General features: G+C 37.1%; 1 protein-coding gene across 3 annotated transcripts in view; it reads right to left on the bottom strand.

The window, feature by feature from the left end:
• Positions 1–17775, bottom strand: part of KIF6 (kinesin family member 6) — a 152158-nt gene extending 134383 nt beyond the window's left edge. For 2 of the 3 annotated variants that reach the window (XM_064648465.1, XM_064648466.1), the window contains exons 1-5: positions 17626–17774; positions 16657–16766; positions 13750–13824; positions 5378–5525; positions 2706–2815 (exon numbers count right to left, since the gene is read on the bottom strand). In XM_064648465.1, the coding sequence (XP_064504535.1) occupies positions 2706–2815; positions 5378–5525; positions 13750–13824; positions 16657–16766; positions 17626–17691 (509 nt within the window). In that variant the 5' untranslated portion in view covers positions 17692–17774. Of the gene's footprint in view, positions 1–2705; positions 2816–5377; positions 5526–13749; positions 13825–16656; positions 16767–17625 lie in introns of all 3 variants that reach the window. The other variant, XM_064648467.1, reaches the window with a different exon arrangement.
• Positions 17776–20153: the final 2378 nt, after the last annotated feature.

The following is a 20153-nucleotide window of genomic DNA, read 5'->3' as shown; positions in this document are numbered from 1 at the left end:
GATTCAAATTCCATCCCCTTCTTGTGCAGGAATATGGATAAAAAAATATTCTTCCAAAACAATCTGCATACTTTATGAGGTTAACTAATCTTTTTGCTTACTCTTCTAAAATGACACATTTCTTAAATACTCTTCTTGTCCATCTTAAATACTTGGGAAAGTATCAGGACTGACTGCTAATATTTACTCATGCACATTGGGTAAATACCCTGCCTTTGGCTTTGTATGGTGCTTAAAGCCTAGATGATCTGCTGCGGAGTTCAACAGAAAATTATGCACCATGTGACCCTTTTACAGTACAACAAATACTAGTTCCTTTTAATATTCTCATTAAATATACACTTTCAAACAAACTTGAGAAAGTCAGGTTATTTAGTATTTTGCTACAAGGTTTTAAGCACATAAAATTCTCAGAAATATTAAATACATATTAGATAATAAACATCTGATAAATTTTAAAATATGTGATTACTATTTACATGTAACTTCTATTTTGTCATATGTGAAAATTATTCGAGTAATTAAAATAATTAATCATGCAACTATCCATTCCTGCAATTCATAATCCCTTTCCAGCTCAGAATGACACTATATTTTTTTAAATTTTGAATTCTCAAACTACAATATTAAAAAATAAACAAAAAATATTGTATGAATTAAATACTCTTACACATGTGGTGGTGGATACCCCGTTTCCTACCCCTGACTGCATTATGAGTTAATATGACTGGTGAAGGTATAGTTTTAGTGTACAGAACACATTTAATTGACAAATGACGTACTGGAAATAATAATGTCCACATACAATAAAATCTTAAAGCACTTGTTAAGATTACTCTGCACAGAAAAATTTACTATCTCACTAAAACCCATCCTGCAATAGTATACACTATGTAAATTTACAGATAATTATGATTATCCCAGTGTGCTTTATCCTTAATTTATAACCAAATTATCAACATTTACTTTTTTAAATAGCCTAATACATAACAAGGAGTTAGCTTAATTGAATCACCATACATAAACCAATTTGGAGACTCTAAAATTCCTAATTATTGGCAGATAGTCAGTACTTAGTTTCAAAATATGAGATATTTTCCAGGCTATATGACCCCCAAATATCTGTTTCAAAGTTTCAATTAAATTAATCAAATTAAGTTTATTTCAATTGAATAAATTCAGTTTCATAAAATGTCAAATGAAATTACTTCAAATATTTCAAATAACTTAATAAATCATATTAATAATGTAATAAACTTGAATAACTTAATAGCATTAACTTTAATAAGCTGAATAAAGTGTAACAGACTTTTTTTACATAAATCCTTGAAAAAATCTGCACTGTAAAAACGGGCACAAAAATTAAATTATTACCCAAATTAGCCTCTGATGTAAATTTTTTGTCTGCATAGCACAGAAAGCAGACAATAACTTAAATTAAAATTCTAAACTTTGCAATGAAAGACCCTGGTAAATATACACAGTCTTTATAGCACCAATGTGTCATAAGGTGCTAAAATTTACTTCCATTTTACAGGTGAAAAAAGCAAAACAATGAGACCAATTGTCTCATACTCTGCATTTGTCTGCTGCCTTCCTAATCTCTAGACTAGTTCATTTTATAAAGATCAATCTTGAAAATTTTTTGTAAGTATGTCCTAGATACCCCGCATTGTGTAGAAAACTAAAGCTCTATACTAACACAATAAAATATTGTGTTGGAAGACTTTTTTAATAAATAAAATTCTTTTAATAGTATGTAAATAACATAATTAGACATTTAAATATAAAATTCTATTGATTTTCAGTTATTTTCTCATTGCAAGTTTTCAGTTCATTTCCTGCTCTTATATTAGCAATTATTTAATTGCTATTTACATGTTTCTGTCACCATTATGTTGAGTGATAAAGTTTATAGTGCCCAGCATTATTTCGAAGCATTTGCAAATCCAGTCACTTATTCATACACATTTACTGTTTGCTTAGTTATTTAAAGAATAGCAAAGACTACAAACTATTATTTCAGACTTGGAAACTAGGATTTGTATTTCCTACAAATTAGAAATTTTTAATTTCAGCAGGCTGGAGTGTTCATGACCTACAAACCTTTATTTACTACCCTTCTCCAAGTATTAGTAAGTGCTGGTGTTTGACCAATGAAAACTATTATAAAAATCATCCATTCTGAAGTAAACAACCTGTTCTTTTGAGTTCCTTGTGGCCTATTTTCTAGCTGTTACTTACCTTATTTCCTCAAAGCATATTCTAGAAAAATATATAATTATCCTTGAAGGAAAAGGCCCAAGTAGAAGCAGGGAGCTTTTCTCACTACTATTGCAAGGAAATAATGCTTGTTACATATGTCTCTGCCCCACACAGTCATGTATTCCATACAGAGACAGGCTGTCATGAGAAAAACAAGTACCTTCTCTTGTTTTCAGTGGCTGCAAGAGATCTCCTTTGCAAAGTACACTGTTAATATTTTCATCTTCAGTTACTCCCATCTAGTCTCCCCAGCCTCTATACATACAAGATTACAGAAAATTAAAGCAGTGCTGATAAAATTGAGAAAACAAAGTATACTGATTAAATTAACACTGAGATCAGTAACACAGCTGCCAAAAAGTCCCCAAACAGTGCTACAGGGTATACGAAAATGATTCCTCTTGGTTTTGATGATTCTCTTAAGTAGTCCTATTACTCACGGCAAATCTTCCAATCTGGAGGCCTCATGCCTTGGGTCCAGCAGATCATAACCACATTCATTGTAGATTTCTAAGTAGGAAACATGAGTTGTATACACTTTACTGCTGTCCTGCATAAGAAAAGGAAAAAAAAAATAGAAAAAAAGGAAGTGCCATAAAGAGAAGTCAGAGTTAGATTAGATAACAAATTTTTTTGCTACTGCTTTTATGTTAATTTCTCACTCTGTCTCTTTTTCTTTTCCTGGGTATGGTGTACATTATCAATTTCTTATGCTTTCATATTTTCTGTTATCATATGTATAAAGGCTTAAGAAAGAAAAAAAAACCAAACAATAAAACCCCCCAACTAAAACAGACACATGCACACACACACACAAAACCCACTAAAACAAAAATCCCCCCCAAAACTCCACCATGCCCATGAGTTTAGTCTGGGATTTTTAACTGATTCCTTATACCTAGAAAAGTCTGTGTACATTTAGAACATGGGAGCCTGCTTACAGAACAATGCAACATGACATTTTTCACATCTACACCAAGAAAAGAATGCTATTACAAAAAGGTAAACCCTCATATTATGGATAGAAAAACTATGCTTTAAAAAAAAACAAACAAGCAAGGAACAACAAAAATAAGATTTACTCCATTTAGAAACATCAGATACATACTGCTTTTCACTCTCTTTATTATAACATTTAAACAGTGTATATGATGTTGCTGTTCTCTGCAATCACATTTTTTTGGTATATTACATTGCCAAAATGTAATTTAACACAACTAAGTTTTGCAGATAGAACTTTCTTCTGCCCCAAACCTCAAAATAGTGGGCTATGATTTCCAAAATAAAATAAAAAAAACCAAAAACCAGTCACTTCTTTTCACAGACAGATGAAGCCACTGTGAAAGCACTCATATCACAGTAGAAGTTTAATAATCCAATCCACTGCTGTTGTTTTTCAAAATACTTCAAGATATAACTTTTCATTTTCATTGAATAGTTATTTCCTGTGGGTTTTTATTTTATTGATAATGACAGTTCACTATTTCAAGGGATATGACTTAAAAGATACACTACAGATGGATGGAAAAAATGAAGTAAGAAACTGTTCAAACAGGAAACTGTGGAAATATGAGAATTTCTAAATTAAAAGGAGATGTTATTAAAAACAAAGGGCTTTATTTGCTTCTCATTTAGGGTAAAAAGCTTTCTTTCCTTGGTTTCAAATTGCATTGTCTTTGTGCAACTCAGAGCTTCACGAGTCTTGTATTTTGTGTCCCTGATTTCACTGTCTCCTGTTTCATACTACTTAGGGTTAGAAGGCAGATGTCTTGTCTACTATGTCAGCATCTTCCAAAGCACAGTTGTAGACATAAAGAAACAGGTGAAAGATATGAAAAGAAAAGCAAGTGGAAAGATAAAACACCAAGAAGAGATTCTTTACGATGCACCAAGAAAGAAACAGGATGCTTTGGAGGCAGGAAAACAGAAATATCCCTATAAGCATAATCAGGTATAACTTCTGATTCAAAATCCAGTTTGAAGAGGGAAACTTTTTTATTTCTGTAGAAACTATGTGCTGAGAAGATGACAAATAAACTAGTTAGTTTTCATCCTATTTTGGTTTTATGACATAATTAGCATTAGAAAAGAATGTTGGTGTGTTGACACTGTTCATTGCCGGCAATTGCACAATCAACCTGTTCACTTTTCACCACAAAAGTCCTCCACGGGGTCATGTGAATGCAGCAGAAGGTCTAAGGCAACATGATCACATGGGGTTTTATTTCATTTCCATTGCCACAATAGCAAGCTTTTGTGCACCTGCAATATTATGTGTACTTTTATGTGCCAAAGCCATACTTCCAAAGATCCAAAGTCATTACTTACTGTAGTTAACCCTTACTGAGACAGGGCATGTTAATGTGACTGAGACATATACCTTATGAATATGAATTGGTACCCTGTATTACATGAATGACAGAGTATAAAAGTACAGTGTAATGACTGATGTTGATGTCAAATAATATTTAAATTGGTTTAATTAAATAGCTTTGTTAAAATGTGAAGATTAATCTTTAATGAATCATAGGCCTGGTGGAGTAAATGAAGAGACAAAACATAAATTACACAAAACTACTCTCTTCACTTTTGTCTCCTATAGTTATAAAAGCACCAGAATGATTTACTGTGTTCACTCATGTAAGTATTTCAGACACTAAAGGAAAATGAAATTTCTTGCAAACGTACTAAACATAATGAACAATCAATGTGCTTACTCTGGCACATCCTTTCACTTATTCACTCATTTCATTGCCTAGAATATCAAAATGAAATGCAATGCATACAATACAAAACCAGAGTGGAGCTGATATAAGTGTTAAGAGCAGGATAACCAATTATGTAATCTGAATGTATGCTGCAGCAATCAAAAATAGCATGGCTCTTAAACCTGCAAAAAAACCCCTCCATTGATGTCCATTTTTTTCAGTCTATTGCAATAAGCCAGGTAACCAAAACTATTACAAATGTATTCTTGCACACAGTATTGTGTCAAGTTAGATACTTTCTTCAGCATTAATTTTAGGGCTTTCTCTAAACAGAAATAGCCTCTTGCAATAGTTAAATGTCTGTAAACTGGACATTAAAAATAAACAGAAAACATGTTCCATACCTTCTGCAGCTGATCAAAAATATAAGATAGAGTCCTGGGAATAATGCCTCGATCACTGTAACGTTCTGCTCCTCCTGTGATGGTAAAAGTTTTGCCACTGCCTGTCTGACCATATGCAAAGATAGTACCATTATATCCAGCCAAAACACTATACAATCAAGAAAAGAGAAGATGATTATTGAGTCAGAACATATCTTTCACAGTCAACTTTGTATAGAACCAAAATACAATTAACAGCAATTCTTAATTATGTAGCACTTGCCTTCGGTAATAAAGAATACACTTCAAGATATGTATTCTAGAATCTATAGAATTTAAATTCTCTAGATCTGAAGGACTTTCTGAGGCCTTGACTTACCCCATCATTCAATATAATCATTAGTTGATCATACTTATTACTATTTACACTATCTTTTCATAGTGTTTTCTTTGGCTTATGATTTTTTTGCAAGGATGATATTTAGTCTCTTTAAAGTCTGCAGAGGTCAGGAATACACAACAGCTCAAGAATCTAGAAATATTTCACATGTGACTTCATTCAATGCAAACAGAGAAAACTATATTGTGGTTAGAAACAGTTAGATACAGTTAGATACAGTTATACAAGGGGTCATTTTTATTCTGAGAATACTACTAAACTATCAGACTGCTCTTGGATGAGGGTGTGCAGGAGAACCTGTGCTTAAATCAGTGTAGTAAAGTCTTCATTTACTGTGAAAACACACAAAACCTCATTGGTAATAGCAAAGTTTTCTGTTACAACTGTGATTGTACAAGAAGCTTCTGTGGAACAGCCATAACAGCTGTGCAATGACATAGCATGAAATGCCATTCAGACTCATCATGTTTTTCCACATCTCTTACTTCTATTTGCAGAAGTGCCTAATAAAAGTCTAGTTCAAATATCTTTCTCTAATTCACCACACTTTCACCATTGACTTCCATCTGATTTCCACCAAAACAGTAGATAAGCTTAATAAACTTAAATTTTGGATTTGATTTACTGTGCTTAAGGACTTACTACTTCTGTTAAACAAAATGAAAAGCTACAATTTTTCTTAGGCATTTTGTTTATTGAAAAAGTGATAAATAAGCTAAGATTTTAATAAATAGAAAGAGGGCAAACAACCCTTGCATAAGAGGAAAAGCAACATATGTATAGATAGCTGCTGGTCTGGCGCCACAAGAGACGCAATGATTCTCCAACTTACTCAAGTTTATTTAAAGGCCTGAGTAGTTGCCAATTCGCTTATTTTAATCCATCCAGTAGGATGTCAGAGACAAAAGCAGAAACATGCTGAAAAGAATTACAGTGAACATCTGCTCCCAAAAACCAAAATGCCCAGAGTTTATACAGATTTTAGACTCCAGATGTTAAAAATCAAAATAATTATTATTATAAAACACCTCATTTATCTACCTTAGTAATTTCTAGTGTCCACTGTCACAGTATCTGAATGCTGAAGACAGTAATGAGTAGTCAAAAGGTAGGGGGTATCAACAGAACTCAGAGACAGCAGATTCAAAACAAGCAAGGGGAAAGGATTCTTCATGCAGAACGTAGTTAAGCTGTTCAACTCTTTGCCATGCCATGTTTTGGATGTTAAAATTTCACACAGGCTTCAGCAGAGATTGGATTAAATCACAAGAAAAATTTTCTCTCAGGGCTACTAAACACTAGAAAACAGAAAGTCCCTAAACTACAAATCATAGAATCATAGAATCAGCTGGGTTGGAAGGGACCTCCGAGATCATCAAGTCCAACCCTTGATCCACTACCTCCGTGATTACAGACCATGGCACTAAATGCCACATCCAGTCTCATCTTAAAGACCTCCAGGGACGGAGAATCCACGACTTCCCTGGGCAGCCCGTTCCAGTGCCTGATTACTCTCTCTGTAAAGAATTTCTTCCTAATATCCAACCTAATCCTCCCCTGGTAGAGCTTAAAACCATGCCCTCTTGTCCTACCGATAGTTGCCTGAGAGAAGAGACCAACCCCCACCTGGCTACACCCTCCTTTCAGGGAGTTGTAGGGAGTGATGAGGTCTCCCCTGAGCGTCCTGTTCTCCAGGCTAAACAACCCCAGCTCCCTCAGCCTCTCCTTATAGGACTTGTGCTTGAGTCCCTTCACCAGCCTTGTTGCTCTTCTCTGGACCTGCTCCAGCACCTCAATATCCTTCCTGAACTGAGGGGCCCAGAGCTGGACACAGTACTCCAGGTGTGGCCTCACCAGTGCTGAGTACAGGGGGAAAATCACTTCCCTGGTCCTGCTGGCCACACTGTTCCTGATCCAGGCCAGGATGCCATTGGCCTTCTTGGCCACCTGGGCACACTGCTGGCTCATGTTCAGCTTCCTGTCAATCCAAACTCCCAGGTCCCTTTCTGCCTGGCTGCTCTCCAGCCACTCTGTCCCTGATGACTAAAGACTAACAGGATACATGGGGAAGCATGGCCGTAAGACAGTTAAAAAAAATAAATCCTTAGAGTCCAGAGGAAAAAAAAAGAGTTAATAAGAAATGGTCATTACATATAAGGACTTAGTCAATAACACTGAGGAAGAATAAGATATTCTGTAGCACTGTAGCTGCAACTATGATACTCCAGAAGTGTAAGAAAAAACCAGGTATTTAGAGAGAGGAAGCATCTTGTATTAAACTCACCAATAACTGGGAAAAAAGAAGACGGGGCTCAGGGTCTCAGTGGATTATTGGGCTTTTTTTGGTGACATTAGAAAAACCCTGCCTCTTCCCTTACAATCTTGCTAAGTAGAAGCTGTTAGTACAACTTTGTATCAATTATCAGGCATAGGACAATTCTTTCTACTATGGACTCATATATGAATGTAAAGGAGAGTAACACAATGCAGATTTTCCCCTCAAATTTTCTTACTTGCTTATCAATTAACTTGCATGTTCTAACTTACTCCTAATTAGTAGTGATTTAAAAACATGCACAGTAAGATACATGCTTTTCATTTGAAAATTCATTTTAGACCCCTATTTAAATGAATGGTTGTTACAGAGTTATGTACTGACATTTTCAGTCGCTCCACTGCCTTGTCTCATGCACCTAAATATAGGGTGTGATACAGAAGTATAACTCATGGAAGCAATTCCGCTTAAATTGATAGATATGTTATGTTTACAACTGTCTAACACTCCTCAAGTGAGAAATTCCTCAAGTGAGAGCTAGACAATTTATGGGTCGTTACTACAGTCTAAAATATCATTCAGTACTTTGTCCTTGAGTATCCGAGACAATACAAATAGTGGTATAAAGCCCAGTGACAGAAGACAGAGGCTGAAAGCAGACTGAGGTTGTTTTATTGTGGTTGGTTTTTCTGACTACATTTTGTTTTAATTTCCAGTGAAGATCATTTGTTCTATTTAAAGTTTATGGACACAGAACTTTTCATTTGCTTCTGTGCTCATTGCTAATGAGACTTTAGGGAGGCTTTTGCCTAAGTACAACGAAGAACTCTGCTTCCTCTGCTGCTGCACTGGTTTTGCTGAATCAAATAGAACAGTTACCATCAAAATTTGCAAAAAAGAAAAGAAACTCTCCTCCTTGGGTTCTGTCTCCTGTTTTGGGCTCCCAGTAGATGAAAAATGCTCTAAAGAAACTGGAGTGAGCCTGATAAAACCAATTTAGTTCAGGTTGCAGCACATCACACACAAGGGGAAGTTTCCTATCAACCTAGAGAAGAGAAAGCCATACATGTACCTAATTATCACCTTATGCAATGGATTGTTACAGAGATGGACTCAAACTCTTCCCAGAGACTTACAGTGGTAGAACACCAAGCAGTGGCCACAAGTTGCAAGAGAAGAAACTTCAAATGGGTATAATGAAAATACTGTTCACAGTAAAAGTAATTAAGCCCTGGAACAGGTGCCTAGATGGATTGGGGGATCTCCATCTTTGGAAATTTTTGAAGCTCTACTGGACAAGGGCCCAAGAAATGTGATCTAACAAAACCTGCTTTGCTCAGGAGGTTGGACCAGATGACCTCCAGAGATTCCTTCTCACCTAATTAGTCTAATTTGTTGAAAAAGTTGAGAGTTTTTAACTAAATTTATAATATGAATAAATAAAACAACAACAAAACCCCCTTATTAAGGACTAAATTCTGTAAATGTTTATATATAGGTAAGAGAAAATTCTGGGAACCAGAAACATCTTTCAACTTTAAAATGTAATTATTTTGATTTTGTTAGTTTATTTCAGCTTCATATTATTATTTTAATTTGATTTCTTCCATCTTCATTTTAAATGAGTAGTAACAAAAAGGCACATGATTGAAAAAAATATTCAAATATTAAAAAATTAAAATACTAGACTGATGAAAAAAAGCAGAAAACACCTGTAGTTTGATCTTGGGACACTGATAGCCCTCTCCTCATCTCAGTTCTTGCAGACCTGAAATATTCTACCAATGTCCCTCACTTTCAATGTCCCTCACTTTTATATATATATATATATATATATATATATATATATATATATATATAAAAATCAACACAGTCCTCACAAAACCTTCCTCCAGAAATTATAATGAAGATAAAAGAAAGGAAGGAGTTAATTTGTAGGATCTGGAAAACAAGTTTTCAGGGAGAATTTGTCTTCAGAGACTCAGTTTTTAGGTATCTTCTATCATTTGATGCTCAGACTAAAGTTTCTTTTAATTAAAATAAACAAATTATCTCAGTATGACATTTTTTCTTTATGTCTTTGCCAGATTTGTGGAACAAATCTAAATTGGTAATGTCTCATCTTTAAAAAACAAAGCCAATGTAACTGGTTTTGAGACTTTAGTGCAGGCAAGTTTCCTTAGAAATTTCAAAAGAGCTTTCCTAAGGAAAAAGAAAAGTAATATAATTTCCTATTTTAACTAAGATCTCTAAATATATTTAGAATTCCACCACAACCACCATAAACAGACAAGTGGCACAAAGATACTCTGAATCAAACTGTAACTTATAACAAACAGCCTTCTTGAACAATTCTAAGCTGTGCAATTTAAGTCAAAACAAACACAAGCAACTAGTAGTCATTTAAAATGAAACATCAATGATGCTTTTCACTTTTTATTGCCTCATAATTGTACTCACTTCCAGAAAGAACTGCTAGCATTACTATCCAATTTCTCAGTTTAGGGGAAATTTGAAGCCAATTTTGCTTCCAGCTGACATCCAAAAAAATAAGTGTCCTTTTATTATACATAGATTCTACAGGTCTTTTGTGGTGCAGATGAGCCAAACCACTACTTCCAATACTGTGTGACAAATATATCCAGGGACAAAATGGAATAAACCAGAACCTGAGCCAATGGGAGCATTGTCCTGGAGGCTCTCAGATCTTTCAAAAGAACATGGGTGATTGTCATTAGGTTATAAACAGCTGAGGTATTTCTCATTTTCATGAGACATCTGAAGAGAATGTATTTTCAAATGTTATTCTTTAATAAATCAAGACATCTAATACCAAAATATTGGCCATATTAGAACTGAAAACTAATTCAAAGCAGTTAATATTTTTTACTTAATTTCTGATTGCATTAATAATCACAACACTAGCATTTGAAACATTTTAAGAGTAGCCTTGTTCTGTTGCTAACACAATACTTAATCATTAGCAGACTGTAAAAGTAGGATGTTATTTATTTTCTCTATTTCTGATAGAATAACAGAATTAGTGCTGCTTCTTAAACATCAAGTTGACTCTGCACAAAAGAATTACCAAGAATATATATTTAAAATAAAAAGGAAAAGAGGAAGGCACAACCAAACGATAAAAAGAAACCATGCAAGAGATGACTCAAGGATTCAAAAAAAGTAATAAAAAAGTTCAAGTAAATCACATGCTTATAATAGTTTGCAGAGGCAGGGACTTTTGACTGAAGAAGCAAATTAAACAAACTAATGTCTGGTGCCTCTGAAACCACAGGCAAGATGACAATGTAACTGGACTTTAAGAAGGAAAAGTAGTGGCCCAGCATCAAAGAAAGCATATTTAAAAGGGGGGTGAGGGGAAGACAAGAAAGTTGTATCGAAGTTCCATCCAAGAACAAACTAGAAAGATTTTAGAATCCTGAACATTGCATTGCTGGTTTTAGTTTAAACAATGCCCAAGAATTTTTTTTCTGAACATTCAAGTCTGTAACTGAATTTTCTCAGGACTGTAAGTATGCATGGCAAAGAGCCTTAAAATGTTACTGAAGTATTTCATTGATACTTTCCCACTACTTCTTTTCCCTGGCAATACACACACAAAAACTGTTCCCTTAGTAAAGGGACTCCAAAACCAGAAATGTATTTTCAACAGCTTTTTTATGCAGGAGAATGTTGACTTTGAAAGAAACAAATAATGAAGAACATTTTGCCATGAAAAACTGTGGTCTCTCAGAGAAATAGGGTAATTCTTATTGTCCCACGATGGAAAGGAAAATCAAGTCATTAACTATAGAGTGAAATAACTTTTAGGCCCAGTTCAGGACTCCATTAACCAAGGAACCTCATGACTATAAATATATTTTGAAATACATATTTTTGCCTAAAAAAACGTAAAAAATTAAGGAGGTGAATGAGAAACATGAAGGTACTTCAGTTATTACCTACTCTATCACAAAAACACAAGTAAAGTTATCCTTCAGTATTATCACTAACAACACAAACATGAACAAGAATACAAGCTTTAGCACATTATAATACTAAGACAAAATCTTGATTTCATTAAGAATGAATTTATAAATCAATTTTAGCATTAAAGATTTGGCTATTTGGAGATAACTGTATGCCTAAACAACACTGATTTTAATAGTATTTAAATACTTTTAAATACTTAAAAATATCTAAACCCCAAAACTAAAGCCTACATAATGGAGAAAATTAATATATAACAGTCTTGTATCAGCCAAGGAAATAAAGGAAAAGAATACCACTTCTTGTTTATTAGAGCACTGTATAGATGAATTATTTGACTGAAAAATCTTTCCACATTCTAGCAAAACACTCCAAAGGGAAAAAAATTAGCCAGTCTGTTGCTAGTTAATTTTGATACCCCAAGCTTTTGTTGAGGATAATTAAATCCATAGTATGTAACAACAAGATTTTTAACCCTTCTCTTTCCAAACAAACTCAAATAAGATAAAGACTTTTTTGTCCCTGCAGTCACCACTGAACCCAGAAATATTTAAAGTTAAGTGTATGAGCTAATCTGAAGCCACATGTCATGATGTCAGATAAGCAAATAAATCTTTTCTGGGTGAGAAAATATTATAACAAATATTATTTTTAAATCTATTTTAACTTATCTAATGAAGTTTCAAATTCACTGGCTCTTCATTTTCACTGTCAATTACTCTTCTGCTTTATGTTGGACTTCAAAGAAAAAAATAGGCAAAAAAATAAAATTAAACTATAAAGAGATAGATATATCTTTCTTCCAAATAGCAACTTGAGAAAGGCTCAGTGTCCAGCTGAGGATGTCTGTTTTCCTACAGTCCTAAACACAGGACAGTGCAACAGATGCGAGGAATAACTTGCGGAATCATAGCTTAGACAAACTCCAGACAATGAATGAGAAAGAAGTTGGCATCTAAAGTAATACTTCCCAACTCCCTACAAGTTTGGATTCTCAGCAGTAAGTTTGATAAGCAAACATTATACAGAAATTCTGCTTCCTGCAGCACGGCATTTTCTCCCCCACTAAACCCAGTACAAACTTCAGCAATTCAGACAATAAATCGAGCAAAGAGAATGGCATATTGGGAAATCCACCTGTTTTGGAGTGGAATTCAATCCACACAATGAGTGCAGAGAGCTTCATCAGTCTTAAATGCCTGCCTTTGCAAACTGTGAAATATGAATAGTGCTTGATTATTAAATGGAGGTGAAAAACAAAAATAGGACCAAAAGCACTGCCTTACATGTCAAGACAAAACTAACAGGGCAAAATTTAGGAATATCTCCACAGGTATTAATGAGCATCCCTAAATTAATGAAAACTAAGCAGGGGGATAAGATTTTCATTAGATTTACCTCTTCATGAAACAATATAGGGAATACTTTTCTAAGGCAATGAAGTGAGCTTATACTGCAGACAAAAAAAAGAATCAGATGTGGATTTCTATGGCTATACAACATAAGAGGTAACAGCAGCAGTGCTATTTCAGGAGTCAAAAATGGAACCCTTGCATACGTAAAATTCTCAGGGGATTGTATATCTCCTAGATTCAGATATGTTAGTATTTAGAAAATTAAAATATCAATATACACAACAATGAGACAAAGACTTGGCAGCTCTCCTCTGAGAAATACAAAAAAAGCAAAAGTACCATCATCCTGATTACTTGCAAGATCAAAACGTACCATTCTGCTACTGGTTTGGCAATGCTGTCAAAAATCACATCTTGTTTTGCTTCTTGATCAAAAATTTTCTGAAATCTGAAAATATTAAGCAAATAAAAATTTCTTAGAATGCTAAAACACTACTTGATTCATACATTTTTGTTTGTGTTTGTAATAGTCAATGTTTACATCATTAGGCTTACATAACTCAGTACAATGTTTTCCCTGTAGTCTTAACCACAGCTTGCTGTTGTGCTATTGTACATAAATAGGCTGTACACAGAGCTGCTTTGACAAGATCTGTACAATAAAATCCTCTGATAAAATGATGTGGCTTAGAAAAAACTAAACCGTATTTTAAATCTATCAAGAGAATCAGTGTTTGTAACTGGCACCACACTGAATCCTGGATAAATAGATTACACTATAACCAAATACAGCATCCCACCAGTACAGCAAGGCTCACATTTTTTCATAGCTATTTCCTTCACTCTGCTGCACTATTACTATAGGTCACAAGGAGATGATTAATTCAATATGTTTTGTCACTTTTTATATAAAATATCTGAAGTTGCCTTACAGAATCGAAATTCTGGAGATTGGAAGGGACCATCTGCTCCAAACCCCCCGCTGAAAGGAGAGTCAGATAGAACAGGGGTCCATTGAGTATCTCCACATATGGGGGCTCCACAGCCTTTCTGGGCAACCTGTTTCAATATCTGATCACCTCACAGTGGGGTACCCAGCGCAGAAAAGACATCAACCTTTTGGAGATAGTCCAGAAGAGGGCCACCAAGATGATTAGAGGGATGGAGCAGCTCTCCTATGAAGAAAGGTTAAGAGAATTGGGATTGTTCAGCCTGGAGAAGAGAAGGCTTCAGGGTAACCTGATTGTGGCCTTCCAGTACTGAAAGGGACCTTATAAGGAAGATGGAGAGAAACTTTTTACAAGGGCATGTAGTGACAGCACAAGGGGGAATGGCTTCAAACTTAGAGTAGGTTTAGATTAGACATTAGGAAGAAATTTTTTACTGAGGCACTGGAACAGGTTGCCCAGAGTTGTGGATGCTCCATACCTGGGAGTGTTCAAGGCCAGGTTGCATGGAGCTCTGAGCAACCTGGCCTACTGGAAGGCTTCCTGTCCATGGCAGGGGGTGTTGAAACTAGATGATATTTAAGGTCCTTTCCAATTCAAACCATTCTATGATTCTATGGTATTTCCTGTATTTCAATCTGTGTCCATTAACTCCTGTCCTGTCCGTGGGCACCACTGAGATGCCTTTGCATCATTTGCTGTTCATCTGGATGGACCGTTCCTGAGCTTGGAGGAGGTGATCCTTGAAAATCAGCCAGTTCTCTGGGACTTCTCTCCAAGGCTGTGTCTCATAGAATTCTTTCAATCAGGTCTGTGAACAGGCCGAAATTTGCATTTATGACATCCAGGGTTGTGATCCTACTTTTTGCCTTGCTCCCTGAGCAAGTATCCTGAATTTCACTATCTCATGGCCACTGCAACCTAGGCTACCCCCAGGTTTAATATCTCTCATCAGTTCTTCCATGTTTGCAAATACGTGGTGCAGCAGAGTTTTTCCCCTCGTTGGCTTTTTGATGGTATGTTAGGAAGTTGTGATCCATATATTCCAGAAACCTCCTGGACTGCTGGTGTCTGGCTGTGGCGTTCCCCCTGCTTGGAAATGTACACTCACATAGAACTTCCCAGGGTATGTAGAAAAGCATTGCAGACACCGGGTATACGGAGAGGCACCACGCTGACCCAGGCAGTTTGTACAGTATCGCAGACAAATGCAATACACAAAACATAAATGCATACATTCTATCCTGCTAATGCTTAATCAGCTGAGATTGTGTTTGGTTCCCATACAAGAGAGTAAAAACAAAAGAGAATAATCTTTGATGTGACCAGGATAAATAGACTGCATGAAAGAATGAGTTTCATGGAGGAAAAATAAATGCTTACTCCACAGAATTATTTTTGCATTGTCTTATGGGTAATAAGACATGGTGTTTTTCAAAATCCACCTCTACAGACTTACTAATAAATTATAAAGTCAGAAAAAAATATCAGCATTCATTAAGTCAGGCTTGGCCATCTGCAACCTAGCCTAATGTTGCATATTAATCTATTTGGAGAGGGCAGCTCCTCTCTTCCCAAGCAAATTTCCTTAGCTGATGTAAAATGACATCAGCCTGAAGTGCAGATGTTTATCTAGGGCTCTCTTTTTTAACAGCATAGAGCAACAAATCTACTTGATCATTATTACAAAAAAATAAAGAATATTCTACTTGCCCTCATCATTAGAAGTGATTATATATCTAGTTTTATTTATCATCAAAATTATAAAATGTTGCCTCAAAGTTTTCTGCTGAAGTGATGAAAATATTTGATTGATATTGCTGGTAGAGACCTTAAGTTCCTAATAAACATTTACATTCTATAACCAAGGTTTTGTTTCTTTCAACTACTTCTGTTTTTCTATATCTTGTTTTGGTAATGTCTGAAACACCATTACCTAAACAGAGTGTTTTACACCAAGACAATTTTTAGCTAGCCTACGACAATTAATTAGATCACAAGAGCACACACACGAGTGCATTCACTCGTCATACACAAATTCAAAACAATTGGTAGAGAGGGAAGAATTGATAAATGAAAATGCAACCTTTGAGACGAGACTTAGAATCGAGAGACGAGACTTGTAGTGGACAGACAACTTTACCCAATGCTATCAAACTCGTGGTGAAGAGCATATGCTGAAGTACTCCTCTTGTTAGGGAGTTGTACAAAAATAAACCTACCTGTACCAAAACTTAAGATTAGGCTTTTCCTGATTCTGTACATCTGTATCACTACACGTAGAGTTAGCAATCACTAAAAGCAGAAGAAGCAAAGATAATGCTTTTACTCACTTGAACTTGTAGGTCTCTCGTTTATTATTGACGAACCCATCTGCTAAGTCACGTGGCACAGTAATCTCCAGACTAGAGAGAAGATCCTCCTCATCATCCACTGAATAACTCTAATAAGCATGGATATGAATTCACAGCATAATTTCACCAATAGAACAGCATAGCCCTTAGACATAACACTTATGTAAGTTTAGCACCTGTAACTGCCTCAAGAAAAAATTTGTACAAATTTCACTAAATATTTGACCAGATCCTCCTTTGGTTATTATACAACAAAGCCAGCATATACCAACATTATTCTGTCACCATGTAAACACTACAACAATACTTGAAACAAAAGTGTAGCCTGGCATACTTGCTTACTAAACCACTTCAATATCCGTGGTGTTGTGAAAAACAAAGCACAGCCCCAAGTGCAAACCTCTCCAAAAAAACCCTGGAAGAATACATTAGGAAAGGCTACGACAAAATGGGTTGAGCTGGTTTAAAACCAGAAGACAAATAAGAGACCTAAATGCACGGTTTCTGAGGAACACTTTCATTATCTTTATTATTCCTTTCAAGTACAGCTATACCCTGGGAGCTACACGTTCCCCTCCCATGCTCAGAACACGGTGCTGAACTGCATAAACCCGGTGACCAGTGTCAAGTGTTTTCCTGCGGAGCCTTTCTCTAACAAACTAGGCTGGAAAGAAAGTTCCTCGCCCCTTCCCCCAGCAGTTACAGCCTAAGCTCTACTTCGTGATTTTAAGAACTTCTTAAGGCTTCGCAGCGCAGGACGAGTCTGTGGCTTTCCCCGCTCGCGTACCCACCCCTCCGCCCTCACCAGCCGGCCGAGCTCCTTGCAGGGAGGGGGGTCCCGCTCCCTGCCCGCTCCCGGGGGGACGCGGGCCCCCGGGACGGCCCTCGGCTCTCCCCAGCAGCCCCCCTCCACCCCTGGCAGCACAGCGGCACAGCTTCCCGGCCTACCCCCGCCTGCTGCCGCCTGCCCAGCGGCTTCACCCGCGCGTACACCCGGATAGTTTCCTTCACCATCGCTGCCCGCCGAGCCCCTGGCAACGGCAGCGCGGCGCGGAGACCGAGCAGCGTGACCCGGCACTGTAACCCGGCACTGTAACCCGGCACGGTCACCGAGCGCGGTAACCCCGCACCCTCCGCCACCGGCAGCGATGGCAAGCGGCCCCGAGCCACCTCACGCCCTCGGGTGGCCTTGGAGGGGCTTGGAGAAGGGAGGAGCCGCACTCCACCTGCGAGGGATGACTGCCTGCCTGGCCCTGAATGGCAATTCCCCGCCAGCGGTGCTCCCCGAGGCCGCGGGGTCACGGCTGTGAGCAGAGGGAGCTTGTACACACTGCCCATCCCAGAGGTGCGGGGTTGGTGTGGCCTGTGGAGCGCTCCGTGGGCATGCCAGGAATTCCCCGCCTGACCTGTTGTGCCGTACCTGTGTGTCGGCATGGCTCTGCTCGGGCTCGGCTCATCCGTCTAAGGCTCAAGGGAAGTCTCTCTTGCTATGCGGTTGAAACACCATAAAGGGAAATTGAAGCAAAGTACCTAGATTACAGGCAATGAAGACATCGAGTCCTTAATTCTAGTATAAAAAGGGTTGGGGGAAAACTGCTAGTGGGAAATAAAGGGTGTCGTCTTGTTACAAGAGCTAAAACAGAGAGCAGTAACAACAGGACCCCATTACTCTGTGAAGTGGTTACTGAAGAGTCAACATGATAGTATTTTGGCGTTCGTTTTGGTGAGACATAGTGGTAGAGATCAGATTACAAGTGATTACAAGTAAACTAATTTAAATTAAGTGGAAAATCAGGGACGTGATTACGGAGGAGGATAGAAATTTCTTCTACTCGGATATGGTAAAAATATGTTGAACTTGTATTCCAAATAAGAAAAACAGTAGGGAAAAGGTTTTTCTCTCCCAAATGAATAAATAACTGTCTCAGAAAGCGTATGAGGCATACGTAGTGAGCCTTCAGGGAATAAAATGGAAAAGGACTAATCACCATCCAAAGTCAAGTGCAAAAGTCAAAAGGGTAAAAATGAAAACAAATGGAAAATATTACTTGGTGGTTAAATAAAGAATGAAAAAAAACACTAGGACATTGGAATAGGATAATGGAATAGACAGTGTCTTCTCAACATTGCTCCGAAACTACAGAAAAGTTTATCTCTTGTCAGTGTAGAGATGGGGATGTTGAAGGTAATGCTAGAGGCAGAAGTGACTAAAAGAGGGAAATATGACAGAGAAACATGCAGCCAAGAGGGAAGCAGAAATCACAGTGTTCAATGAATTTAGACTGGAAGATCAGGATTTGGGAGGTAAGCGTAAATAATTTCAGTCCCAGAATTCTGAAAGAATTGGGCTGTGTAATTGAAGGCCCGGGAACTGGGTTAATTTGTTGTGGTTTTTTTGGTTTTGTAGTGAAACAGATGCAGGAGAGTACAGTATTGTTTGAAAACTGCAAATATAATAGTCAACTGTGTTATTTAGCAGCTTAGCTGGATTCTGAATTAAGTGGGCAGTAGACGTTGTAACACTGCAGTTAATTGTGAGGAAAGCCATTTTGTGTCTGCTGGTTTTCAGTAGCTGGAGTATGGAGTTGGTGAATGAGACTGTACTGCTTCTGGGATCAAGTCTGCTCTGCAAATGGTTTAGGTGCCGCTCTTCAACACAAAGTCTGACCTGTAAACTCTGAACCAATGGCACAGTGAAGACACACTGGTTTTACACAGGACTAGTCTGAATACAATCTGGCCTGCACAGAGAAGCCAATGAGCCAGCTCAGGCTCAAGTTGCTTCCAGAATGAAAGCATAGGCTGAATTTCTGAGAGCGGAGAAGGAATTCTGGGCCACCTGCAGAATGGTCACTTGCATAGCAAGAGAAGAACAAAGATAACAGAAAGGACACGATTGTCTTCTAAAATACTCTTTCTGTTACACAGCAGTCCTTGCAGAAATGCTGGAGTGCTTCTGTGTTGTGCTCCACAATATATTGCCTTCAAGACTGGCGTGTTAGCCCAGTAGCACCCAAATCAGAATTAGCACTCCAGGCTTAGTCCTTCTGCGAAACAAAATCTGCATCGTTAATTAGAGCATCAAAATTATCCAGGTTTTCCTCTTCTGTAGAGTATGTAATATGCTGACTGCACAAGATGGGAGATCAGCAGAAGAATTATAAGAGGAGTGAGAACTGAGTCAAAGGTGCTCTGTTATAGTTTGTTAAGAAAAAGGATGTTCTTGGACTGTAAGGAAATTTTTAGTAGACTTTCGTGAGACAGAGCATATGTAATATTTTAGTCAATAAATTTGCACCAAAGATGAGATTGTGTATTAATTAAACTCTGATGATGATGTGGCTGAGGGTTATATGTGCTGAAAAGGATAAAGATATACAGGAAAAGATGAATGAGTAATAGATATGGATAGGTTTAGAATAATAGATATGGATAACCATTAAATGTGGTACAAGTTGCAAAATGCTGAAGGCATG

This window comes from Pseudopipra pipra, chromosome 3 (assembly GCF_036250125.1).
Source record: "Pseudopipra pipra isolate bDixPip1 chromosome 3, bDixPip1.hap1, whole genome shotgun sequence".
Lineage (NCBI taxonomy): Eukaryota > Metazoa > Chordata > Aves > Passeriformes > Pipridae > Pseudopipra > Pseudopipra pipra.
This window is presented reverse-complemented; position numbering and strand designations above follow the sequence as displayed.